This window comes from Spodoptera frugiperda, chromosome 8 (genome assembly GCF_023101765.2).
Source record: "Spodoptera frugiperda isolate SF20-4 chromosome 8, AGI-APGP_CSIRO_Sfru_2.0, whole genome shotgun sequence".
Lineage (NCBI taxonomy): Eukaryota > Metazoa > Arthropoda > Insecta > Lepidoptera > Noctuidae > Spodoptera > Spodoptera frugiperda.
The window spans coordinates 4,035,264-4,062,609 of record NC_064219.1 but is presented as its reverse complement, the minus strand read 5'-3'; the positions used below and the strand labels follow the sequence as shown (position 1 = coordinate 4,062,609).

Here is a 27,346-nt window from a genome sequence, read left to right as displayed (position 1 = left end):
AAAATCGGTCGATAAATAAAAATAATAGATCGTCTTTATTAACAGAAAATTAGGTTATAAAATTCAGTCCGTTTATAAGAAAAAATATTTAGCGACCGAAATTTTGTCGTTATCAATGTAGGGACTGCCATTTTGAATGCCTGCCCAGCAGGACATCGTTATTTTATCACTTATCAGTTTTCTTTCTTAAACTTTGTCTACGTTGTTTAAGGAAAAAAGCATGTAACAAGGTCAACCCCATGACTAGGGAGGGCCACATCGTGTGACACAGATTCTGTTCTGCACGAAATGACTTTGTACAATCTACAAGTTGTTGCTTCGAGTATATTATTATGTATATGAATTTGTATAGTCGTATTAGTATTAGCTTACGACGTTAGAGAAATCCCGTCTGAAACATCAAAGCCTAATTTCGACCGAAAATCTTGAGAATATTTTACCTGACTTCGGAAATTAATCCCAAATTGTTTTCTCGATATCCAAAAATAAATAATATCTACAACTAGGGTGGTGATGCAAAAGCAGTATTTTTAAATAATTAAATGGCAGATCAAAATGAAACAAGTATATGTTAAAAAATCTTATTTATTAAAGTATCAAGTTGTCCAGGGCAAACGGAATAAGACGCAAAACCAGCATTACGTCACACGAAAATAAAATTAATCATCTGAATAACAGAAAAAAAACACGTTACAGAACGAAAATTAAACTATTTACGAAAAAAATATTAACAAAAAATTGCCCACGAGATTACACAAACCAAAATTAAACTCATAATTCAGTATCTTAAATGCAAGTTTGAGAATTCTTAGTATTTAAAAAATCTTAACTTCAGAGTGTTTGCCTATAATCCCATCCAAATAGGATTCTATGAGGTAAAAATTAGCCTTACATTAAATGCATTTTGCTTATATTATTGTCCCTTTGTAAAACTAACCACGCAACTTAATTATAATAATTAAAATTCCCAATAATTATTATTGGCAATAATAGCAACACTGAGATATAATCATGACTTGGCAGAATAACTTCTAGGAGTATTCTTTGGCCAAAAGGCACTTAACCAGTCTATTTAATTAGAACTATTCAGAAAAATTAGACACGAACTTACTGCTAAGCAGTGTAGAGTTTTTAGTCACAAGTATTGCCAATCATAATAAGTATAAATTAAAACAATATTCTAATTAAAACTTAATAATCTACGAAAATGTCATGTTGTAGTCAAACTCGATAAAATAAAAATTAAATGGCAAATACACAGATGGCCACAATTGCAACTTGATTAGATTACGACAATTATTAATTGTACTGTTGAGGTACTAATAAAATCATAATTGAAAATTAAAACTATGTTATAAATTAAATTCAGATTATTTACAAAAATTCATGAATAATTTTAATATTACAAGACCCTAATAATTGTAAAAAAATGCTCTTTCATTATTGTTAATTCGTAATATCATTATATTTTAAGTAGGTGTGCGAAAATTGCACTTTTTGCTCATACAATGAGTATTTTTAAGTTAAAATCTACGATTAATTTACATAATTGGAGAGTTAAAATATGGTCATGATTAATAGGCGGTGATTTCACTCAACGATGAGAGGGAACTCTTCTATATCTTCACACATTGAATTAAAGTTGGCTGCCCATTCCTCTGCTTCTTTCTCCTGGAAATTAGATAATTTATTTTAGTTTTATTGGGACAAACCTGCCAGTAAATCAAAAGATAATAAATTAGAGAAGGAAAAAAACTATGGTTAAGCCTCCACTTCCCTCTGTGAATTTAATGCAGGAGACAGAACAAATTATAAAATTAAAGTATGCGCCTGATATACAAATTCGAGCAGAGTGGCTACTAAGGCTTCACCATACTTTGGTTAAAATGCAAGACCCTATCTCAGAAAATGATACTACCATTTTATACCCTTAGTATGAGTTTGCTTTACAGACTTGAACAAAACCATCCAATCAGAGTGCTGAACGCACTCTTGCTTCAATTAAACATAAAGCAAACTTGAACCTACTAAGGATTCTGTACCCTTACAAAAGTTTTTAATAAATTGAATGGATAGTTACCTCTTTCTTAGACATCAGCCTTTTAGGCTTTTTCTTCTTATTAACTTTCTTCTTTTGTTCCACATTAGCAATTTCAAAGGTCAGATCACCAAGATCATCATAATCAGTCGAGTCATTTGGATCCACAGTAGTTGGTGCTGGAGTATCACTGTCTGAATTAGATGGTTGACGGAATGTCACTTTCTTGGACTTGCCATAACTCTTGCGCTGTGGCTGGAAATGTAGAAAGAATTAGTTAGAACAGTTAAAAAGTAAGAGTTAAAACAACATTGCTACTCACAAAGGACTAGTATGAAAATGACTCATTCATATTAACAGATATGACATCATAAGTAACTGTATAGTTAAGCAATTTTTAATCTTCCATGGAAAATAAGTGGTTTTATCATAAAATATTTTATGCTCACCTTCAAATGATGTACAACTTCTATATCCTCAAACAAATGTACAGACTGTGAGTCATCATTCATCATAGACTCTTCAACATTAGTTTCATTGGTCTGCACATCCTTTTCAGGGAAAACTGGTGCATCAGCAGCAGATTTCAACTCCTCATACACTCTATTTACTGCTTCAGAACTTGTAGCTATCTTAGTCTTGGCTGCTACTGGTAAATCAGCTCTTAACGGCCCATTGATTTCTTGAAGAACAGCCTTTGGCCTAGCCCTCAAAGATCTCCCTCTTGGAGCAACCTTTACTGGAGACACATTCTCATCCTGATTCTCACTTTCATCAAAACCAAAGAAGGTACAGTCCTTATCCTTTTGCTTTCTAGGAGATTTTGCTGGTAAATGACAGATGTTCTCATTGTTCTTGCGCTTCCTAGATCTTTTCTCTTCCTTTGAGTTTTCTTTATCATGAGAAGTGTCATTTCCACTTGATACCTCTTCAGAAGTATTATTGCTTTGCTCAGAAGCTTCATTATCTACCTTATCTCCTCTCCTAGTAGGTCTCTTATTGACATTTTCATTTCTATTTACATTTTCCTTCAGAACAGCTCTCGTTGGAGAGACAGATTTGGATCTCCCTCGTTTCTTTCTAGCACTCTTCTCTGCCATCTCTTTCATAAACGAAATTATACTAGGTTGTTTCAGATTTGGTGTGGTTTCAACCATTTCTGGTTCATCATTTGCTTCTGTCAATAAATTAGTGTAAACATGTTTCTTTTTCATAGAATCATCTGGGTTTATAAATGAAGTGTCTACTGCTGGTGTCATGTTAGGTTTCACATAAGCATTTACCCGCCATTTTATGGGCAGACTACCAAATTCAACTCTCCATGGACTGGCCATAGGATGGCGGACTGACATGTTCATGCTACTGCTAGCCACAGGCTGATCATCAAAGAAACTGAGTTCTTCTGCCAAGTTGAGTGGATCATTATTGTGCACAGGTCTATCAGGTGTAGGCTTATGATTAGCAGAAGCATTAGGAGTACTTAGGCCATTTACAGGTCTTGGTGAATTTACAGGAGAGTAATTTAAATCATCATGGTGGTCATCCATGCTTGGTTCTATATCAGCAGCAATGTCTTCCACCCTTATTGATGGGTAATTAAACCCATGAACAGAAGCTTTTCCAGTATCATTTAATGGATTATTTTCTTTTGTTACATTATTTGTTTGTACTTGATTTTCAACATTAGCAACATGATTTACTACATGATTCTCCTCAGCAATTTCACCACTGTTCTCAGTAATCTGTGGTAGATTTGGAGCTTCAGCAGTTTTGGCAGGATTAACAGCATTTTTCAATGCTGCCAGTGCTTTTGATATGTTCTGATCATAACTGCTCTTGTATACAACCTTTTTCTGCTTGGGTGCAACAACTGTTGGAGGTTTCTTTGTTACAATCCTTTTACGCTTTTTCTTTTGTGGTTTAGGTTCTTCTTCGGGATCAAATGTAAATTCGTAAATGTCACCATCATTTTCATTCTCATTGTCACCATTTTGTTCACCATTTTTCTTGCTGCCTAGCAATTTGAATGATACATTTTGACTTGCCTTGTTTGTGGAAGGCTTTTTGGGACTTAATTTCTTTTTAGATGATATTGTTTTGCTTGGTACTATTGGAAACTTTGCCATGGGTGTCAAGAATTTCCTTATCGGAGATGCATTACTGTTTGATGAGGTTTGATTCATCTTTGGAGGGCTTTTCTTGAGCGGAGATTCTTTTTTATTTGTAGGTTTAGTAACCTTCTTTGATGGTGACTCCTTTTCATTACTTGGTTGAGTTTTAGCAACCTTCCTTCTAGTTGATCTAGTTTTAGGGTTATTATTAGTATCAGGACTACTTTTAGTTGATGTTTTCTCAGTAGATTCCTTTTGTTGAGTATTTCTCGTAGATCTAGTAGGCCTAGTAACATTTTCTTGTTTTTTATTAGAGGTTTTAGCTATATCTATGTTTACTTTATCTTTTTCAGTTAATACAACAATAGGTTTGGCTTTAGACAGTTGTATCGGAGTACTGGCATTAGCAGGTTGTATGGGAATGTACTTATTAGGGCTTATGGAATGGTCTTCGAAACGTGATGGTAAGCGACAAATCCTCCTGGGACGGTTAGCAAGTAAACTGCTGTCAGCTTTACCTGGTGTTTTGAATGGAGATGGTTCTGCCTCATTTTTAGATAAACTATCTACCTTTATTGGTGTATTGTCAGCCTTGGGATTAGTTAACGGACTACTGAGCGTCACATTTAAAGTTTCCTTGCTGTTTGATAAATTATTTAAAGTTTTATTTTCGACAAATCGGTTCGGTAGACGCCTGTCACGTCGAGGCCGTACTTCATTTGTTGAAGGCACATTCTCTTTCTGTTGTGACACGGTCTCTTTTTGTTTTGTTTCAATCTTCTTCTTCTCTCCATTCTTGTTTGGACCTGTCTTCAAAACTTTCGTGTTTGTTTTCTTAGTTTTTGTCGGGATTTCTAATGACCCATCGTCTGATGCAGAGTTTGTTTTATCAGCTAAGGCTTTTCGAGGTCCCTTGTTATTACTTTTAACAAGCTTCTTGTTTTCTGTAACATCAATATTTTCTTTGAGAGCTTTGGAAGCTCTCGTTCTAATCCGCGGGGGCATGACGCTATGTAAAAACAAACATTTAACTTCCGAATTTAGACACTTATAACACGATTTTATACGTTGATTATCTATAACTATATTACTTTTAATCACTTTATTGTTTAAATTAACACCACATTCACAAAATCACACAAAAATATGTCGCAATGTGTACAACTTTCTTTCGTTTTCGCTCGTTTTTTTGACAACTCTAATTATGACAGCAGCGAACAATGCATATCGCCATAGACAAAATAGTCTTCTGTGGTATTTTTTTTAAAGAGTCTGGCCATTAGCTACTTTACCCAATTTAGTAGGCCCACGACAGGAAATAGCTTCTCTAATGGTCCGAGATCCCAGAGCTGTCAGACATATCTTATTTTTACAAGCATTTAACCTTCGGCTTACGGTAGTCTTGTATATACTTTTTAATGCCTTAATGTTTGTAAAGCTTGCCGAGTGACACCAGCGCAAGTACCAGGTGAGAAAGGTAACTAAAAATTAGACTCACTTAACGTCAATTTTTATGTCTGATTTTTATATATGTTTTGTAGAATATAATTACTTTGAAATCATATTAAAAAATCAGACACTTTCCATGGACCAAAACTTTTATCAGACGGCTTAAAGCTCTAAAAAATAGTGCGCCTTACAAATTGTAATAGCAATATATGTGAGGTTGGAGAGAAATATCTTTTCGGCAAAGCAACAATTTTGTAAGGCGCACTATTTTTTAGAGCTTTATAGCGTCTGATAAAAGTTTTGGTCCATGGAAAATGTCTGATTTTTTTAATATGATTTCAGAGTAATATTCTTCAAAACATATATAAAAATCAGACATAAAAATTTAAGTTAAGTGGGTCTAGACACACGGCAGTGTGTCCGCCAAGTTCGAGCAAAAAACCGACACACCGGCCGTGGGTTATATTACACGAACCATTTCGGGCCAAGTTCGACCCACCTATAACTCAAAATCTATTTTATCTACGCATATGAAATTTCTAGTATCTATTGAGATCTACTTACTTATCTAAAATACAAAATTTCATTAATGTACCTATTGTAGGTCTTGAGATATTGACGTCAGAAAATCGCTATTTTTACTATACACTCACTGACTGACTGACTCACTCACTCACTCATCAAAAACCTAGACCACTTCCAATGGTCGTATTGACTTGAAATTTGGCATGAAGGTAGGTCTTTAGGTCAAGGTAAAGGAAAAAATCTGAAAATGGCCAAGTGTGAGTCGGTTTTAAAAATAATGAAGGTGTAAATTCATACCCCTAAGGAACTAAAACATATCTATATCTTCAAATGGTCGTACCGACCTAAAATTCGTTACGAAGGTTTGTATTTAGTCAAAGTAAAGTAAAATAAGAAAAAAAGAAAATAAACTTTACAAAAATAAATGAAATCCCACCCAAAACATAAATGTGAAAGGCTGCCAAGTTCGATAATATTGGAATGCTTCGCCTATAAAAGAAGTGAGATCTAAATAAGTACCAAGTTCCATACACAGACCTCAGTTAAAAATGATATAACTTGGCAAGTTTTAATAGGAAATTATATACTTGACTCATTGCGTTTAGTAGGTTTATAACAAAGTGTGTGAAAACTTGCCAACTTGTTATATCATTTTTAACTGAGGTCTGTGTATGGAACTTGGTACTTATTTAGATCTCACTTCTTTTATAGGCGAAGCATTCCAATATTATCGAACTTGGCAGCCTTTCACATTTATGTTTTGGGTGGGATCTAATTTTTAGTTACCTTTCTCACCTGGTACCTGCGCTGGTGTCACTCGGCAAGCTTTACAAACATTAAGGCATTAAAAAGTATATACAAGACTACTGTAAGCCGAAGGTTAAATGCTTGTAAAAATAAGATATGTCTGACAGCTCTGGGATCTCGCTCTATAAGGTCGCCGTTACTGAAATCGGTAAGGAGGACTATATATACCCAATTTAGTACTTTCTATAAATTACTTTTAGTAAATAAACTATATGCTTAAGAAGTTTTTCTGCTTGTTGCTTAAAATTCAGACGAATTCTCTAAATTTAAAAATTATTCGCTTTAAAATAGCAAACAATTATGATTTGATTTTGAAAACGAAGTTTTACATCTATGTTAGGTAATTTAGTATTTTAGATTTAGACCCATGTAGCCAAATAAAAACGAAAGATGGACTGTTCCCGTGTATATCAGTCCTTTTTTTATTAAAAGAGTTTTCTTATAAAATTAGTTTGCCGGCCAGTCACTAATTAACGATCATAGACAATTACAAGTAGTTTGTTGATTTATTCCGTAGGGTAACCCTAAATTTGAATATGTCGTTGCTCTTGAACCGTTGTATTTTTAAACGTTTTTTGTCGTGATTTGTGCTGTTACAAAATAATAAGTTAGTAAAAAGACTGTTAATTCAACCGCTTTGTGTGTGTAGTTTTGCTATTTTAGTGTTTAGCTTTACGGTAAGTTGTAGAGATAATACTGTGACTTCTAAACAATTACAAAGATCCTTGTTGGAATCGATTGAAAAACTTGTTCTAAGCATTTCTTTTTCGATGTCTTGCATTCAAGATTATAAGTTAAAAGTTTGAAGATAACATTTGAACTGAGTGTAAAACCTTTTTACAGAAATTGTCACCAATGTCAGGCTATAGAAATCTAGAAGCTACAAACTGGACATAAAAATTAAACCTGACAATTGACAATTCCTTGATTTGCTGAAAAAGCCGGAAATTGAGGGATATGCGAGCTTCGTTGATGATTTAGGAGGGAGCGGTGTTTTTTTTTTAATAAAAAAATAGACATCAAAATGGTGGAAGGAGACAGTAAAGGGACTATTGACACAGTGCAAGTTGCACTTAGGATTAGGCCGTTGATGCAATTGGAGACTGATAGGGGATGTGAGGAGTGCATTGATGTGGTTGCTGGGCAACCTCAGGTCCAGATAAAAGACTTGGCATTCACATATAACTATGTGTTTCCTCAACACATCACACAGCAGGAGTTCTATGATACTGCTGTCAAAGGGCTCATAGGAAAACTCTTTCAAGGTAAGTGTTGTTTTACTAAGCTACATAAGTATTCTGTTAATGTGGTTCTTTGCTAGCATTTTACAGTAAGTATGTTGTAGAAAAATATGTGTCAGTGGATCGTTTTAGGGGCAGTTATGTGTAAAATATGTTTAGAATTTATATACTAATTGAATTTATATACAATAAGTACATAAAACGACCCACTGACACATATTTTTTCAACAAGATACTGTTTTTTCTAATAATAATCATGTTCTATTTGTTCTTTTAATGGTGTAATCATAAGAGATTTTACAAAACTTTCCATTTGTATAAAATATTTCTATTTAAGATTCTTGCAAGAAGTTTAGCTTTACTTAATAAGTGTTAAATTATCAAATATTGGTATTAACTATTACTAGTTATTAGAACTAACTATTTTAAAAACATGTTTCTTTTTCAGGGTATAATGTAACAATACTAGCGTATGGCCAGACTGGCTCTGGCAAGACTTATACTATGGGAACCAACTATTCTGGATCTGATGGTGATTCCACTAAACTTGGTTTGTAATTATTATCTAACTAATACAGTAAACTTAGTCCCTTTTCTCACTAGTTGTTAAAATATAGACCCTTTAAATATGAAAAATATTATCTTTATTGTTATAGTATCATAGTTATTTGATAAACATAATTTTAAATAATGTTTTTTCTCTAATCATACTATCACACTTAATAACTATTATAATTGTGAAACTTTGTTTGTCTGTCAATCATGCTGAAACTACTGAACAGACTTTGAAGTAATTTGATTTACAGACAGGGTATGGTATTATGATTGGCCAGTGTGGCTTCACCTACATAACACAGGTGAAGCCACTGGCTAGTAGTTAATACCATAATATGTATTATCAAAACCTAAACTCAACCTTTGTCATAGTTTAAACAAAACATAATATCACACTTATCCTCTGAGAGGCAGGCAGAGATGTATTTAAGTCACTGGAATTCCTACCTTTTAGCAGTTATGTTATTCCATTCCTATCATATGTATTGCCATATACCATGCATCTAGACACACGGCAGTGTGTCCGCCAAGTTCGAGCAAAAAACCGACACACCGGCCGTGGGTTATATTACACGAACAATTTCGGGCAAAGTTCGACCCACCTATAACTCAAAATCTATTTTATCTACGCATATGAAATTTCTAGTATCTGTCGAGATCTACTTACTTATCTAAAATACAAAATTTCATTAATGTACCTATTGTAGGTCTTGAGATATTGACGTCAGAAAATCGCTATTTTTACTATACACTCACTGACTGACTCACTCACTCACTCACTCACTCACTCACTCATCAAAAACCTAGACCACTTCCAATGGTCGTATTGACTTGAAATTTGGCATGGAGGTAGGTCTTTAGGTCAAGGTAAAGGAAAAAATCTGAAAATGGCCAAGTGTGAGTCGGTTTTAAAAATAATGAAGGTGTAAATTCATACCCCTGAACTAAAACAAAAAAGTTACCTATATCTTCCAATGTTCGTACCGACCTAAAATTCGTTACGAAGGTTTGTATTTAGTCAAAGTAAAGTAAAATAAGAAAAAAAGAAAATAAACCTTACAAAAATAAATGAAATCCCACCCAAAACATAAATGTGAAAGGCTGCCAAGTTCGATAATATTGGAATGCTTCGCCTATAAAAGAAGTGAGATCTAAATAAGTACCAAGTTCCATACACAGACCTCAGTTAAAAATGATATAACTTGGCAAGTTTTAATAGAAAATTATATACTTGACTCATTGCGTTTAGTAGGTTTATAACAAAGTGTGTGAAAACTTGCCAACTTGTTATATCATTTTTAACTGAGGTCTGTGTATGGAACTTGGTACTTATTTAGATCTCACTTCTTTTATAGGCGAAGCATTCCAATATTATCGAACTTGGCAGCCTTTCACATTTATGTTTTGGGTGGGATATTTTAAACATGTAATATTAATTACCTAATATTATTTTTTCCCCAGGTGTAATACCCCAAGCAGTGGCGGACATATTTGACTTCATAGAGACACATGAAGATAAGTTCATATTCAAAGTGAATGTTTCCTTCATGGAGTTGTACCAGGAGCAGTGCTACGACTTGCTCTCAGGGAAGGAGAGGGGACACAGTATTATAGAGATTAGGGAGGATATTAATAAGGGGGTGATACTGCCAGGTAAGGATCTACATAACTTTATGAGCTTTGGTTTTAGGGGGACAAGAGAGAAGCACCTTTGTTAAGATGTCTCAAATAGTTAACAGTTAGAAAACTGTATTATCACAAACCAATCTGTATGTTTCTTTTATTGAATTTCATTTTTTTTATGGCGAAAACGGTATCCGAGCTTACGGTTCACCTGATGGTAAGCAATCGCCGCCAATTTGGGGGTTAAGAATATAAGGGTTGTCGGAGAATCGTAGATTGCGAAAATTCACTCAATGCGAGCATTGTTTCACGTCGGTTTTCTGTGAGGCTGTACCACTCCGGTTGACCTCGCCAATTTGTGCCGTAGCATGGGTCGCCCACACTTGTATGATCTGTTATTGGTAATTCTGCTTACTAAAAAGTCTTTACCCTGAAAATCGATTGAAAATGTAGTTTTATAAGACTTGATTTCATTAATATATTGATTGAAGAAACATGTCAATCACAAAATAATTGTAACTTAACATTTAATCAATTATTTTCTTTTCCAGGTATAACTGAGCTCCCAGTGACCTCAACAATGGAGACTATGATGGTATTGGAGCGAGGGTCGTCAGGCCGTGTGACAGGATCCACTGCTATGAACCAGGCGTCCAGCAGAAGTCATGCCGTCTTCACCATCGTGATCTGTAAAGAAAGTAGGAGTGATAAGTACGTTTTTTTTTTTATTTTATTTGCAAGATGTGAAGTTACGTGTCGCCAGTGGGTCCAACAATTAATTAATCAATTGATGTGACCTACTTATTTGCTGTCTTAGTGTCTGAGTTGGATGTGTTTCTAATGCTATCCTTCTCATGTTTCTCAACTTTTTATACAACCATAATTTTTTTTCTACTTTTGAACATGTATTTTGGGTTTTACTCTAACCAAAACGCTTTTGTCAGCATTTAGATTTGCGACCGCACGTCAAAGAAAAGCGATTAATAAAATTACAATAATTTCTCATGTAAAATCAACATTTAATTCCTTTCCAGAAACTTAGCAACTACTTCAAAGTTCCACCTAGTAGATCTAGCAGGATCTGAACGTATTAAAAAGACGAAGGCGAGTGGTGAACGGCTTCGGGAAGGCGTTAAGATCAACCAAGGTTTATTAGCGCTCGGCAATGTGATCTCAGCTCTAGGAGATGGAACCAACAGGAGTTTCATCAGCTACAGAGATAGTAAACTTACTAGATTGTTACAAGGTAAGGATATAACGTTTGTTGGAGTTATTCAGTACTCTGAAGCTGTTTTAAAAAGCCTCAGAACGATTGTTTTACGATACAGTCCTTATTTATTCTAATGATCTACAAAACGACGTTTCGCTAGCTTTTGCTTTTCGTAAACTATCTACTTGCAAGACAAATGCTGATATCGATCTTATAGGCGCTACACGAACAATGGTCAAAGAAATTTGCATAATATGTGTTATAAGGCTTCCTTAAATTCCTTACAAATTCGTATTAGAAGAAGTCGATAAAACTTGATACGGAATTCGAGTATTGAACATTGAACTTATGAATATCTTGAAACAAAGAAAAGAAACAAAGCTCATATTTTATTTCCATAGCACTAATAAACGACTTTTACTTCCAGACAGTTTAGGCGGTAACTCGCTCACTCTAATGGTGGCGTGTGTGAGTCCTGCTGACTACAACTTGGATGAAACAGTCTCCACGCTGCGGTACGCTGACCGCGCGCGAAGGATACGCAACAAACCTATCATCAACCAGGATGCTAAAGCCGCTGAGATTGTTCGGTAAGTGAATAATAATTATAGAAATTTTAAAATCCTTATGAACCAGTAAAGATTTTATACTCTAACTCTTTTGGTGTTGCGAGTGTTCAAGGGCGGCGCCGATTGCTTACTATTAGTTCAGACTAAACTAAACGATCAGTCGTTTGCCACCCTACCTCACAAAGAATCTCCCATCAACATTGGTTAGTTCATTCGAGCCGGCCAATTAGAGCGCCGAACGCGCTTTCGTATCGATTACTTTAAACGTAAAGGAAACTCGTACTAAGGGTTGGTGATGGTTGTATTTCGCCAACTATGTAATATACTAGAATGAACTATTATTAGAAATGTTGAAAGTTGTCCCTTATCGAACTAAGATATTTTGTCTGGCAGTCGGTGCTGCATTTATTACGATTACGAAAATTTTCTTTTTACTTTCAGGCTGAACAACTTAGTGAACGAACTAAGACTGCAATTACTAGGCAAGATGCCGACCATCTCAGAACAGAACAACGAACAACTACAAGAAGAATTGGACAGAGAACGAGCTAGATACCAAGAGTTACTCAAAAAGCACAAACAAGTTACCGAACATCTCAGTAACATGTTGATTGAAAACACGAACCTCTGCGAAAAGGCTTTACTCGCAGAAGCAGCCAAAGACAAGATAGAGCGGAAGCTAAACGAGCTCACAGAGCAATGCAACCAGACCATAGAGAACTTGAATACCACAGACAAGGATGATGAACACCAGAAGACAACGGTTGTGGACTATTTGAAAGAAATTAAGTGCCGTTTGGAAGATCTACAGTCTGTTAACTTGAAGACTAATGAAGAGTTGATCGATCATGAGATTAAGCTGTCGTTTGTCAATGATGGTGACCATGAGAAGGCGGATGATGATATGCCGATGAATGAGGATCAAGCTGTGCTGGAGGAAGAAAAGAGAGCTATGGGACAGGTATGGTGGAATATTTATTTCTGTTGGTTTTAGTTTTTTGGCAATTTTCCATCAACTTATTTATTGGTTTACTACTGTAAATTACACAAAATGTGTTCAAAATCGTTTATGCTTTATCTTAGTAGATGGCCAGTCTAAGTTTTCTGAATTAGATACACATATTTCAAGTTGTATGGTCTATAGTCTGCTTTGTTAAGTGTCACGGTTCAATTCCCGCGCACTTCAAGAGTGGCGACTCGAAGAGTTTTAAAATACCTTAATTAAATTGACTTGTTACATTTTCCTATTTCAACATTGCTTTTCCTCCTAGGTGGCACTGAACCAAGAACTTCAAGAGCTCAACCGTGCGATGGCAATCAAGGCGTCCGTAGTTCAAGCCATACTTGCTAACAACAAGGATATGCTGGAGAACCACAAGAACCTGCGAGAGAATGAGGAGAAGATTGCTCATCTAGAGAAGGAAAGAGATGAGCTGTTGCAGCAGTTGAAGCAGACTAAGGTAAGGGTATTAGCTTTTGACTAGAGATTTTGTATGGGGTTAACATTTTTCACCCCAGGTTAAGTGCTATCCTTAAAACACACCAGTGTGTACGGCGCGTCGCCTTCCGCGCGCGTCTCAAAGAGTCATCAGACCGCCACAGAGCGATCACCTAGCGCGTTACTGGGGCTTCGGCTCGATAAGTATGAGTAGGAATAGGGCGGTTTTAGTCAGTAAGGTTGACACTCACCCAATGCGGAAGCAGTCATTGGATGACGTTCTATGCTCAATAAAAGTTTACCTTTATTAGAAACTTGTTCAAAGTTTACCTTAATTACAGCCTAGTCTTTCCAAACATCTTCCACAAACCTCACATTCAAAATTCGACTCTATTGACCCTATCTTAAACGTTCTTATCTCTTTAACTAACTATTGATTACACCATTACAGAGCAAAGACCCATCTCACGAGGAGCGTCGCACCAAAGTCTCGACCCTAGAACAACAGATCTCCGAGCTGAAGAAGACTTGTCAGCAACAGGCTCATATCATTAAGACTAAGGAGAAGAACGAGGCTAAGATAGCTGCACTCAATGCTGAGTTACAGGCCATGAAGGCTACTAAGGTATTGTATAGAAATTATATATTTTTTTATGTTACTATTTCATCTAATTAAACAATGACTTGGTCAACAACTGGCCATGTCTGCCTATAAGCAACTTATTCGCTCAATTCTTGAAACTATTAAGAAAACACAGGTTGTCAGTTTGAGTAGACTGAAAGAGTGACATATTGCAAGAATATTACCTATATCAGTGGTTTACGCATCCTTTGCCGTATAGTTTGACCATGAGATCCTAAAGTGGTTTGAAAGTCGAATTACCAGTTGCGTCAGTGAACCGTAAAACATAATTAACCAACCAATCTATTTTACATTTCTAGGTGAAAATAATAAAACAAATGCGCGAAGAAAGCGAGAAGTTCCGTAAATGGAAGGCGGACAACGAGCGCGCCATGTTGCGCCTGCGCAACGAGGATCGCAAGCGTGCTACTGCCATGGCCAAGATGGAGAACCTACATGCCAAGCAACAGAATGTGCTCAAACGGAAAATGGAGGAAGCTGTTGCTGTTAATAAGAGGCTTAAGGTAAGCTGTACTACTTTTATACAACTTTAGAATTAAGGGCGCATTTTCAAAGTCAAAGTCAAAGCATTTATTTCAATTAATCCTAAATAAGGCACTTTTGAAACGTCAAATTGAATTGTCCGTCAGTCTGTCTGTCAGTGAAGCTGGGTGCTCATTCCAAAGTGTAGCTTCGAATGGAGAAAAACGAGCAAGAAACTCCATCGTTACTCTTTTAAAAAAATGTTCATTTTACAATTTCTCAGATACATTATTTATCTATTGTACGTCAAAACTAACGGGACAATAAAACCATTTTTTTTCCAATTCATTAGTTGTTAGCGTCCGCATGCGGGTTGCGGGAGATTTTGTAAACGCATGCCATTGAGCCCGCATCCGGGGGACCGTTTTCATTGGTCGTTAGCGCCCGCATGCTAGATACGAGAGATTTCTGTAAGGCATGCCATATGGTCGCATACGGACCCTCCGTATGCCACTCCGGTAATGGTTTCGGGGGTCCTTAGGTCCGTCGGCTCGTTTACCGGCTTATCTCTAATCTAATCTACCGGCTCGTTAACCACATCCAACTAGCTCAAACTATGGCCAATCTACTAATTTCAACATTCAAACTACTAAAATCATGTTTCTGTCTACAGGAAGCCCTAGAACGGCAGAAGTTCTCGCAGATGAAGCGCAATGCTAAAGGCAGCGTGAAGGCGGGCGCGGTACAGCAGTACATTGAACAAGAACTCGAGGTACATCTCAGTATTGTGGAGGCTGAGAAGTCGCTAGAGGAACTGATGGAGTACAGGTCAGTTTTACAATAATAATACGCAATAAATTAAAACATATGTTGTCACACATGTGAGAGTTCATTTATCATTTTATGTGGTGTTTCTTTTTTTAAATATGTTGCCGCCAGCACTAGGATTTTCTCCTGTATTGTAGGTGCGTTTACAAAACATAGTTCACATACACATGACACCCAGACTCGAAACCAATTTGTCGTGATCGTAGATTTGTGTTTGAAATTATTTTGGAAGCCTTAAAAGTAAACTAGGATTTTATATGTAGCCGAACGCAAAAAGTTAAAACGCAACATATAAAACGTCTATTTGATGTCTATTATCATGTTAAGACATAACTACAGAATCATTTATAGCTACAAAAACAGAAATAAAGGCAACTGCAAATTTTAACAAAATCTACATATTGCTCAGTACTATAAAACAGGCGATTTAAAGTCCATATACATACTAAGATACTTCGATCGCATAGTCTTCAAGAAAGAAAGAAAAAACAATGAAGTAAATCCATTTATTAAATACACATTCACATTTACAGGGCCTGGATAACAGAGCAAATAGAAAACCTACGTAACAGCACAGACGAGGAAGCGAATAGGAAGAAGATTGCTGAACTAGAAGATGACCTGGCGCTGCGTAAGGCGCAGATATCTGATCTGCAGCAAAAGATTCTGACCGCTGACCAAGGTAAAGTTATTTCCAATTTGCTGCTGTGATTGTTAAGGTACTTATTAGCGTGGTATACATTTACTGGATCCCATTTTGGACTAGTAGAGAATACCAGCCTATTAATATACAGTGATGTTTTTGTATCAACTATCCTTCTAATTGCTTTTGTATCTGTACCCTAAGTATGAGTTTGCTTTACGTTTAACGTAATTTAAACGACAGTGCATTCGGCGCTCTGATTTCAATATTATTCGATTACTTTAAACGTGAAGGAAACTCGTACAAAATCCTGTTTGACAAGATTAATTGACAAGTTTGCATCTAGACAAATCGCCTATAATCATGAATAGTATTATTTTAATGCATGCTGCCCTTGATTATAAATGGCTCTAAATAACTTATTGAGCCTATCGTAGTCTACAGAACCCGACCCAATATTATACATTAATAACAACCATCATTAAATAATCTATATAAGTTTTTAAACTGACATGGTCACTAACACCGTGGTAAATATCCCGTAATAAGTTCTAATAATAATATTAAATTATCTACTTTACCCCCCACAGAAAACAAATCCCGCACCCAATGGGACAACATCCAATCCATGTTAGAAGCAAAGGTCGCTTTAAAATGTCTGTTCGAGTTGTTAGTGGACGCTAAGAGGGAGTTCACTAATCAGAGTGAGAAAGGATACCAAGCCAGATACGAGGAGATCAAGGAAGCTCACGATAGACTCGCCATGGATTTCGAGAATAGTAAGGCGGAGTTTGAGAGGCAGTTGTCCGTTGTTAAGCTGCAGAGTGAGCAAAAGGTTGGTGCCATAAGATTTTTATTATTATTTAGAATTACAGAACAGAATTACATACATTTAAAGATTTATAATATCGAAAATTTTGTCTTAGGTTTGTAGGCAGTCGCGCTTGTGCATGCTACAATGTTCATGTTTTATTGTTTCAATATAAAATACGCATTTTGTAGTCCATGGGGTATCCAAGATAGGGCTGATTGCCCGATCCGGAGCTGCAGGTAACAGGTTACCGGGACTCCGGCTCAAAGCAAGAGAAGGAATGGGGTGGTTTTTAGTTAGTAAAAGTCTACCTCACCCAACGCGGGAGAAGACATTACAATCAATGGTTTTCTCCCCACCAAAAAAAAACTATTATAATATCACACAATTTTCAGATAATATTTTCTCTTGCATATACGAGTGATATAGCTATAGATTGTCAATTCCAGATTCTGTCTTTTTATCAAAAATGCCCAATAATATCAGAAATCTTACCTAGGATTTGGCTGGCAGTCGCATTTGCGCTTGCGACTCGACCAAGGAGGCCTTGTTCATTTTTATAAAGGTCTACAAGCCTTTTCATTGTATTTTAACACTTTCCTAGACAGTGCTAACAAGATAAAATATATGGCATTATAGAGTTACTAAAATAATAGCTATGCAACTATTAGATCTTTTTTTCTCGTTCCAGTTATCAGCCCTCGTGGCACTTCAGCGCGGCGTAGTAGGCAAAGGCGACAAGAGCGAGGCCTGCAAACATCTGCAAAACGTCATCCAATACCAACAGGAGAGGCTGGAGCAAGTCGAGGAGGAAAATGTATGGCCCACATAATTGTACACCTTATTCCTACGGAATAAAGACCACTTTAGATACATTGCGCGTTTTATGTCGTAGTTAGATCGGTAGTGATTGGGTTCATTCGATTCTGAACCTTGTGTTTTCAAATATAAAGTTGAATTTAGGTTTTTGAGATGATAGAAAGGACTGAATGATAATAACAATTTTAGTTAAACATTTAGGCACTTTATTTATACATACATACAATATACAATAGTTTTACCTCTTTTAAATATCAAAAATATCTCTTTTACCCCCAGAAAAAGTTGGTAGACGAGCTAGAACAGCTTCGGTCGGCTGGTAAGAAGGCCAAGAAGCGTCCAAAGAAGGAGAAGGAAGAAGTGGAACCTGTCAAGAAGGTGGAGTACGTGGAACCTACTGATGAGGAGGATGACGAGTTTGAGGACAGGAACAAGGATCCTGACTGGAGAGCCACGCCGTTGTTCAAACGTATACAGGTAAGGATTGTGATAGGGAATAGGAAACATACTCTTAACACTTTGGACGCTGTGGTGGTCTCTGGTGACCGACGTTAGCGCAGGATTTGCCTTCAACAGTTTTCTATTGGCAGTCAAAGACTTAATGTTACACTTCATTTAGGTTACTGTTCAGCCTACGCCAATGGCTACGTGTGTGAGTCGTTTGTAGTATAGTGACAATCAAAATAGCATAAATCACAAGGACACATCTCTGTTGTAAGAGCTGACTGAGTCATTACACACTTATAACTGGGCAGCAGTACTCTTTGAGAAATTTACGACAAACACTTATGTCTAATTGCTAACAGAACTAAAGAAAGCCTAGTCTAGCTGCTAACCGTTTAAAAGGCTGCTTTGTCTCTATCAACATAATATCTTTAATTCCCTACATTATCAAAAACACCAATAACGCCATAAAAATAACCAACAAATTGTCCCCCAGGCCCAACGTTCCCGTCTAACGATGAACTTCACGCAAGCGGACGTGTCAGTGGGCACGGAGCCGACGCGCGCCGTGAAGCGAGGCAGCGACGGCGCCGCGCACTGCACCTGCCGCGGGTCCTGCTCCACCAAGATCTGCGGCTGCGTCAAGTCTGACAAGGGATGTGGAACCACTTGTAGGTGCCAGCCCGAGCTCTGCAAGAACAGGAGGGTCTCGTCCGATAGCGAGGATAAGGAGAATAATGTGAGTTTGTATTATGGTATTTTTTTGAGTTAGAAGCTTCGCACTGATGTGTCTTGAGATGCTGTTATTTCCGATATTGATAGCCCTAATTGGCTATCTCTGCCGAACAGCTGATTTTGGTAGCATGCTAGTAGCACATATTAAACATAACATTCACATTGAGTAAATGACAAAATCTATCACTTCAAAAAAGTCAAAGTCAAATGATTTATGACAAATAAATAAAACTATAAATAGGTACTTTTGAAATGTCTGTCTGTCACCAAAGCTAGACGCTTGTTCCAAATGTAACTTCAAATGGAGAATAACGAGCAAGAATCTCCATTCGTAACTCTTTTAAAACCTCAACCAACTATTACTGAAAACGCTCTATGCACTATTCCAAAAGTTCTAAGCCAGCTTACTCAGTAATTGGGGTTACAATCGCTCCAGCAACGAGACACACTGTGTAATAGAAACATAATTTTAGTCAAAAACTAATCTCCATGTTTCATCTTCCACAGCCATCAAGCACGGAGCTATCTCTAGACACAACACCACCATCATACTTCGACAAGCGGTGAGTTTAAACACATTCCACCTTAACCAAACCCCACTCCAAATCTAACGATACTACCTCCATAGATTCCAAACATCAGAAGAACTAAATACCTCAACCGAATCAAACTTACCCGGGCCTTCGTTGAGAATAGAACCGGTGCCAAGAAGGACTAGACCTTTACGGCCTGTAGCGAACAATTCTACACAGAAATGGATGTATGCACTACTGGTATACAACACTTGTGTTGCACCGATGTCTTCGTACTGCGCCAACAATATACTGCAGTATGGCATGGATGCCGCCAAGTACAATGTGATAGCTAACATCTTCAAATACCTGATGAAAGAGGTTACTTGATCAGTTGATTGTGATGTGGTTCGGCGTATTATCTATGTTTTTGTTGAAATTTCTGGGTGGTTTTGGCTTTTGTTGGTCGATTTCGTATCTTTTACGTAATGAGGTGTCGACATCTGTTGATCACACTTCTTGAGAGTGAGTTACGAACTGCGCGCGTTCATTTGTATGTTCAAACATCGTCAACCTAAACTGATCTTGAACTGTAGGTTCCTATGATAGTAAAGCTTGTCCATGTGAAACATAGATATGCATAGTCTCCCGAAGGGCTATTCTCTTGAAAGGCTAGTCTTTCAGCTCTATTATGAATTATTCCCTTTTATTTTTAGTACATCTGTAGGTACATAACCTTTGCGTTTGGTTCATAGAATAAGTAGCCAAAGTAACAATAAAAATCCAATCCATGATTTCTGACATAAGTCTATATCATTGTATTCGTTGAAATCGACCAACAATGAGCTCTTTCATGCTGTAAAAAAAATACTAAAATTCAAAAAGTTATTTCAATTCAATCCAATATTTTTTTATCCCAATACGCCAAGTCACAGAATATCGCGTAAAAAGGAAAACATTCACCTTAAAAAAAATTGCAAACTATGCTCTTACAAAAGGAACTTTAGAAAAAAGGTTACATAATGTTTTAACGATACTGTTTTCTCCGTTTCCTAAGGCACACTAAGAAGTATTCGTTTTATAAAAACATATCTGGAATATGGCACATTTTTAAGAGGAGGGATACTCTTTAACTCTCGACTGTAACAAGGATGTTTCTCTGTAAGTGCATAGTTCTGCAATGCGTAGATATTATAGTACTATAATAGATAAACATAGAATTATAGATGTCCTAGGACACGATTAGCTATCATCCATTCATATTTGTAGTCGTTTTTTAACAATTTCTAAGTAAATTTAGCGCTTTCTTTGTGTACTTAGATTTATAAAATGAGTGGAGTAATTTTAGTTTAATGTTTTTATTTTATTTTTTTATTATTTGCAGAACTATGTACTGTGATAGGATTTTTGTTTACAAGACTGTTCGTTAAAGAAACAGGCGATAGATTGAGAAATTTATTCGGTTCATTAAATACGAATCTTGAAAGACATCCCGTTATTTATTTCGCTATAATTGGTGATACATAGTAACAAAAAAGTTTGTTTGTTTTCCAACTTTTGTGTGTCTTACAACATTAAAATATATTTCACTTAGAGGTACCTAACTAAATTATAGTTTCTGAATATGGATTTTGTTTTTTTTTTATTTTATTTTAATTATGCTATCAACATAAATATTCGGTTACATGCTTTGTGCCCACTCGATAATTGACGACTGCTCTTCATTGTGCTAATTCTATCAATATTCCATTGCAGAGGACACCTTGATGCTACGTTCGTTAAGAAGAAGAAAAGTTACTTCTTCCCGCATGATCAGGCGAATGGCGGCGAAAATGCAATAAAGGTATCATTCTTAACTATAATAACTATCTTGAAATATGCTAAATTAACTAAAGATAACGGTTTACTCACGCAAATATATTGCGCAGACGTGCAACGTCGCCGCGTCTACGCACGTTGCGAATGAGTAGACATAATTACTACATACTACATTACTACATAGACTCGAAACTAGTAGAGCTTGTCTCAATATATTTACGTGAGTTGAGAGTTGTTTTTAGTTAATGGTATGATTAATTTCATTATACTCGATTTCGATTAAGTTATATTTCTATGTATAAATAAATGTGGCTTTACGAATAATGAATAATTTAAAAGGGTTTTTCCAACATTAAAGTACACTCCCGTGTAATCTTTTCTCTATATGAATGTGTCTAAACTCTTATGATTATCAAAAATATACTGTTACTTACCTACGGTATTTAGACCCACTAACAAACTTGGTAATTATGTTAGTATCTAATACTTACTTTTTCTATTTTCAGACTGACTAATCTTCCTGGGCCTATGAAACATAGCAGTAACTAATTATTAACTTTAGTACTTTACAATAATGCGAAATTAAAGTGCCTCATATTGTTATCAATTTACACGTTACACTATAAACGACCCTATTGTATACTAAATTAGGTGTAAAATGTATTGACATGTAATTTTAAATATTTTATTATTTTACTCCCGACTGGGTTTTGAAGTCGCCACAAAATTACGCGTGAACGAAATCCAGTCTGCTAATGACATTTTGTTTTATAAATTAGTGGAGTAGAGCTCCTAATAAATATTTATTATATATTTTTTGTGTTGTTTATTTAATTACATCTTGTCTGCTGTTCCCCGAATTAAGATTGTTTATTAAAAATAACGTCCCACACTAGGATTTTCTCCTGTGTCGTGGCTACGTTTACAAACATACGAGTTTACATACACATGACACCCAGACCTGAAACAAGAATTTGTGGAAAACACAAAGGGTTGCTCCGTGCGGGAATCGAAGCCGCTACACGTTGCGTACTAACCGTGGTGGTGCGTATAATGTCCATCGTTCATACGAAATCTACATTAAGATTTCATTCTATGTCATGGGTGTGTAACACAAATACCTTATGGCGCGTTTACATTAGGTCGGTCACCGAAGGCGGCGGCCGCATTCGGTTTAACAGAAACCGAATTAATACGGCCAAACCGAATACGGCCAAACGAATACCTGTTTATATTAGTTGGTGACCGAATACGGCCTGCAGCCGAATACGGTCTAACCGACTAATGTAAATGCGCCATTACTCTCAATCTCAACTCCGAACCACAATTTGAGGAAACATGCATGATACATTGCATGACAGCAATAGATAGTACATACGACAATTATTTATACTCATTCGCTGGTTTCCTGTATAATAAAGATATCTGACTATCAAATATGTAAATCGTGACTCGTAAGACATTATTTGTGAATAAACATGCTACATATACATGCTTGTCGTTCTACGTGGAGGACCAAGGGGAGGCCTTTGTTCAGCAGTGGACGTCTCTCGGCTGATGATATGATGATGATGATGATGATGATGATGAAACATGCTACTCAATATTATTATGAGCCCCGATCATAGCTTGAAACTAATCAAGCATCCTTGTAAAAATACGTATGTTTTTATTTATTTATTATTATCTTATAAAAGTTTACAATAATGTGGCCTTAAATCTAAACTCGCCAAACTGTTACGTTTGATAGCGAGTGGCGTTAATTTTAAGTCGTCGTTAATTTAATATTTTATTTTAGTCAATCATCCCAAATTCTATTTTACTCAATAACATACCAAAACTACCACTGAACCACAATGAAAAACCGACTTTCATCGTACCTACATTCATTGTGTCACATCTCAATGATTTATCATTCGCAAAATATTGTTTGTAAGCATTTTTATTTGATCTTTCTCGGAATGATGAGATTTTGATTATTTCCGTCTATTGTCTCGTGAAGAATTTCGTTGTGCATACACAATACTCTTGTTGTGAATGACATAATATTTTTGTTATTTCGTAGTACATACGTTGCTTACTTTTTCTTTTATATCTGTTTACTAACAATTACTTCGTTTATTTTGTTTTTTTTTTGGGTTTACTTTTACATGATTTCCTCGTTAGTGGAGCGGTTGGGACTGTTAAGCTAGGGATTTCGGGATAGGTGTTTGCGTCGAGTAAAAATTAGAATTTTTAATATTTAGTGATTGCATGGGGCCTGGATTGCACTCTATTGCATGTTACTATCACAAAAATCGTTATGTTTATGATTGGTATCGTATTAGAAATTACCTAGGCCTTTTTTTGAGGGGGAAAATCATCCAATGGCTTCTCCGGCCTTGGGTGAGGTGAGAGGGAGTGTCAGACTCTTACTGACTAAAACGTACCCGTTCTTTCTCCTGCTTTAAGCTGGAGGCCCGGTAATCCGTTACGTTGTTCACAACCCGGGATCGGGCATCAGACTGGGCCACATCTGTGGTAGTCTGGCGTCTTGAGGTGCACACGGATCGCGACGCGCTAACGCGACGGGTCTGGTCCTGGTCGGCCGGCGAGCTACCCTGGCTTGCCGTCCGTAGACCTGCATTTACGGTGACCGGAGATTATCATGCGATCCCCGACGCCCGAAGCATCTCCTGCGGCAGCTGGGGCGTGAGGAGGATCGTTTCCTCACACGTTCCTAAATTATCTAGTTGCAGTCGAAACTTGTTACAGTTCTAAATGAAATACTGCAGTCGTTTCAAATTAGGTACCTATATATATATAAAAAAAATTACTACCATTTTCAAGATAAAATTGATTTACAATCAAAACACTGCATTAATTTATCTTCCAAATTAATTAGTAATTAGACTCATGCAAGTACCTTTGCACGCATGACTGCATATCAACCTACACTAAAACCAATTTACCATGGTCTCGCTTTATATGATCTTTCTGCATATTCAACGGTCAGTTTGCACTGGTTTTGCATAGCTCAAAGCGTTGCCGTGTGTACCTAAACAGATCACTGTTTTTTGCGCACACGCCTGTATCACGGTCAATGACCTGCGGACGTCTAGCCATTCATCAATCTGATAGTATTAGTATTAGAAGATTTAGCTCGAAAGTTTAGAAAGTACCTATTTATGTATTTATAGAATTTATATATTGGATAACTCATTGATTTAGTTTACATAATTATGGGTGTGTGTTTGCCGAGGTTATTTTGTGAATATAAGCTCGACTAACTAGTAGTAACTGGAGTCTTTAGAGTAACAGCAAGTCCGAAAAACAAGATTAATCAAGGCAATATTTTGAGTAAGACAGATACACTGCAAAATACATTGGTAACTTAATTGAAAAACTTGAAAAACAGCTTCAAATCTCTTATTGACAAAACAATAGCTATCGGGTTAGTTGCCACCTAATAGAAACTTTGAGAGATTAGCCGCGACCTCATAAAAGGTTACTATACTAAAATAATAGGTAGGCAATGGACGAAATTAGCAAGCACATCAAAATACACTGTCAAAATCCCACTAGACTTTCTACCTTACGACTTTATGATAAAATCTAAAATTGATTAACGCAATTCTACAGGTATGGGATATCTTGATGTGATGCTGTCTACACTGTGAGTACATAGTATGTGTACATTAAGGTCAGTGGCAAATCGATCGATCAAGTCAATAACAACAAACATACGAGTAACTACTTATCTGGACAGTTATCTGTCTGTCTATTACAACTCATAGAGGTTGTGTTGCGGTTCTTATAATTATTTTTCTTGACCGGCTAACCTGATCCTATCTGGACTAATCTGGATTGAAGATGCTCCTTTAATTGATACCACGAATTGGGCAAAAACTAAAATTGATTATAATTTCAGTGAAACTAAATAGCAGACGCATTTTTATTGGGAGACAAGCCTGACACAACCTCCCAAAACCGCTGCAACTCCTGTAAGCCAGAATTTACAGTAGATACAACTATAAACCTGTAATGTTAGTTGTAAGAGTTGAAATAAATAAAAACCCCGGAAGCCAGAAGTCTGGCGCGTCCCAGAGACATGAATAATAATCGTCTTGGATCGCGCAATGAAATAAATCAAAAGACATTATTAGAGGAGAAAAAAAGCAGACGCCTTCCTCGAAATACCACCATTTTGATTCCTGTGTAAAGACATTCCCCGATTAAATGGAATGAAACCTGTGAAAGACAGTGTGAAGTTATGAATAAATCTGGATTTCTGCAGCCCTGACCTGACCATAGATATGGGCCATGAGGGTGAGGAGAGTCATATGTGTTTTCACACTATTCCATACCAAAGCTATGACCTTGTAAGCAAATAGTATCTTGGCATTGATCACACAAAGTTTCATGCATCTTTCCTTTAAACTCAGACATTACTATTTAGGTACACATACAGAGGCATAAAGCCAGTATTTTATGTGAATCAACTGTTTCATTGTTCAGCCATATATGGATGATACGGCATTCTTGGTCTTGTTACAACACAAACTAATTTGCAATATCCTTAACAAGCTCTTTGCTTTTAGGACCTTACATCTTTTTTAAATTAAGACTAACAGAACTTCAGGCTGTTAAAATGATTTAAAACGGATAAATGATATAAGTTTTTAAACTGACATGGTCACTAACACTATAATTAGAACTTATGACGGGATATTTACCATGTTATTGTGTATTAATATCGGAAACTCACCAAATTCAATAAACATGGTAAATATCCCGTCATAAGTTCTAATTATACGGATAAATGATGTTTATTTCTGCAAATAGGTTACAAAATAACACTTTTACAGGTCCATCTTTTAAACAACTAGATAAGGCATTTCCTATCCGACTACTCTGAAAAGAAATGCCGAAACAAACTCAGAGGTCATAGTCTCTCAAAGTCCAGACAAATCAAATAAATAATAATGTGAGAGAACCGTGCAAGTTGATTCTGTAGTGGTCTTTAGAGGAAAGAACCACAACAGTATGAGTGGACCTGTTCAGATGGCAGTACGGATCATACCCTATCAAACGAAACGGAATCCTTCTGGCTAAGGAGAAATTCCGACCTCGAATTTATCTTTTTCGCAATGTATGTGGCTAAAAATACATTCTTTTTTTAAATTTATTGCGAAACGTAACTTGATAACAACGAAAATATTATCACAGCCGTTGATGTCATATCGGATGATTCAATAAAAACTTGAGTTTATCCTTTACTTCTTTTTAAAAATGAGTGGGTTGTGTGGTAATAATAAATTTGCATATGTTTTAGTCATTTTGTGCCTCCTTGACCGAATATGTGTATCCTGGGTGTCGTGTCATTGAATACGATGACTTGGTGACTCAAAGTCTTACAAGAAAGCAGGTTCGGCCCCTACCATTTGTACCCTTACCATCCATAGAAGAATTTATGAGCTGAGTGATTTTGTAACAAAGTGACTTGTGGAATTATTGTTATTAATGATCTTTTTAATGAAGGAAAATTGTTTTATGTCAACATGAACATTTTTTTTTTTTTCGAAAACATCACTTTTTTTATCAGGGCAGTTAAATTAATCATCCAATGACTTCTCCCGCCATGGGCGAGGCGAGAGGGAGTGTCAGACTCTTATTGACTAAAAAGGTTAGGCAGTCGGCAGTCCGCAGCTCCGTAAAAATAGCATCCTAGAGGAAACAACTTCAACTGGTAAGATTTCTTTATTTTTCTTTTAGTTTAACTTTCCATACGAATATTTCATGATTAATTGAACAGATGTCGGCATTTCCTAACTGTTGTGTCGTTTCAAAAGTACAATGTTTAAACACTGATGAGAGTTCATTTACCTTAAATGCTTTAAAAAAATGTTAATCGCATACTTACATTTAACAATAAATAATTAAATAAAAAGACACCAATATTTCCTGTATCGAGTAACTCACGTAGTAACCATTCGAGAACAACTAGTAGGGCCTCTTTCTCGTTTCGCCGCGACTCGAAGAAAGGCTTGGAGGCTCGCTTTCGTTGTTTACGGGGAGAAATCTCG

The 27,346-nt window shown here is 36.3% G+C and overlaps 2 protein-coding genes and 1 long non-coding RNA gene across 6 annotated transcripts; 1 reads left to right on the top strand and 2 right to left on the bottom strand.

Moving 5' to 3' along the window:
* Positions 1 to 569: 569 nt before the first annotated feature.
* LOC118275661 (serine/arginine repetitive matrix protein 1-like) lies at positions 570 to 5,372 on the bottom strand. Its single transcript, XM_035593715.2, has 3 exons — positions 2,488 to 5,372; positions 2,081 to 2,293; positions 570 to 1,671 (listed from the first exon to the last, which is right to left on the bottom strand). Exons 1-3 carry the CDS (start codon positions 5,152 to 5,154, stop codon positions 1,591 to 1,593), a joined length of 2,961 nt encoding a protein of 986 aa, XP_035449608.2. The 5' UTR covers positions 5,155 to 5,372; the 3' UTR covers positions 570 to 1,590.
* Positions 5,373 to 5,996: 624 nt separating this feature from the next.
* LOC126910936 (uncharacterized) lies at positions 5,997 to 9,473 on the bottom strand. The gene is made up of 2 exons (XR_007705532.1): positions 9,329 to 9,473; positions 5,997 to 6,097 (listed from the first exon to the last, which is right to left on the bottom strand). It is a non-coding gene; the product is annotated as an uncharacterized LOC126910936 (long non-coding RNA).
* LOC118275804 (chromosome-associated kinesin KIF4) lies at positions 7,436 to 22,094 on the top strand. Of its 4 annotated transcripts, none has more exons than XR_007705530.1 (21): positions 7,436 to 7,607; positions 7,774 to 8,195; positions 8,620 to 8,721; positions 10,188 to 10,379; positions 10,901 to 11,060; positions 11,384 to 11,595; positions 11,987 to 12,149; positions 12,570 to 13,089; positions 13,400 to 13,588; positions 14,018 to 14,191; positions 14,509 to 14,712; positions 15,345 to 15,499; positions 16,033 to 16,181; positions 16,733 to 16,977; positions 17,645 to 17,770; positions 18,052 to 18,249; positions 18,713 to 18,955; positions 19,459 to 19,514; positions 19,580 to 19,724; positions 21,219 to 21,306; positions 21,788 to 22,094. XR_007705530.1 is itself a non-coding variant. In XM_050695361.1 (20 exons), the coding sequence occupies exons 2-20, from the start codon at positions 7,955 to 7,957 to the stop codon at positions 21,794 to 21,796; spliced, it is 3,426 nt and encodes a 1,141-aa protein (XP_050551318.1). In that variant the 5' UTR covers positions 7,437 to 7,607; positions 7,774 to 7,954; the 3' UTR covers positions 21,797 to 22,094. The 4 variants fall into 4 exon arrangements, 1 of the variants encoding a protein (XP_050551318.1); XR_007705529.1 differs by having other exon boundaries at positions 19,580 to 19,844; XR_007705531.1 differs by lacking the exon at positions 19,580 to 19,724 and adding an exon at positions 20,521 to 20,624 and having other exon boundaries at positions 7,437 to 7,607.
* The last annotated feature ends 5,252 nt before the right edge of the window (positions 22,095 to 27,346 follow it).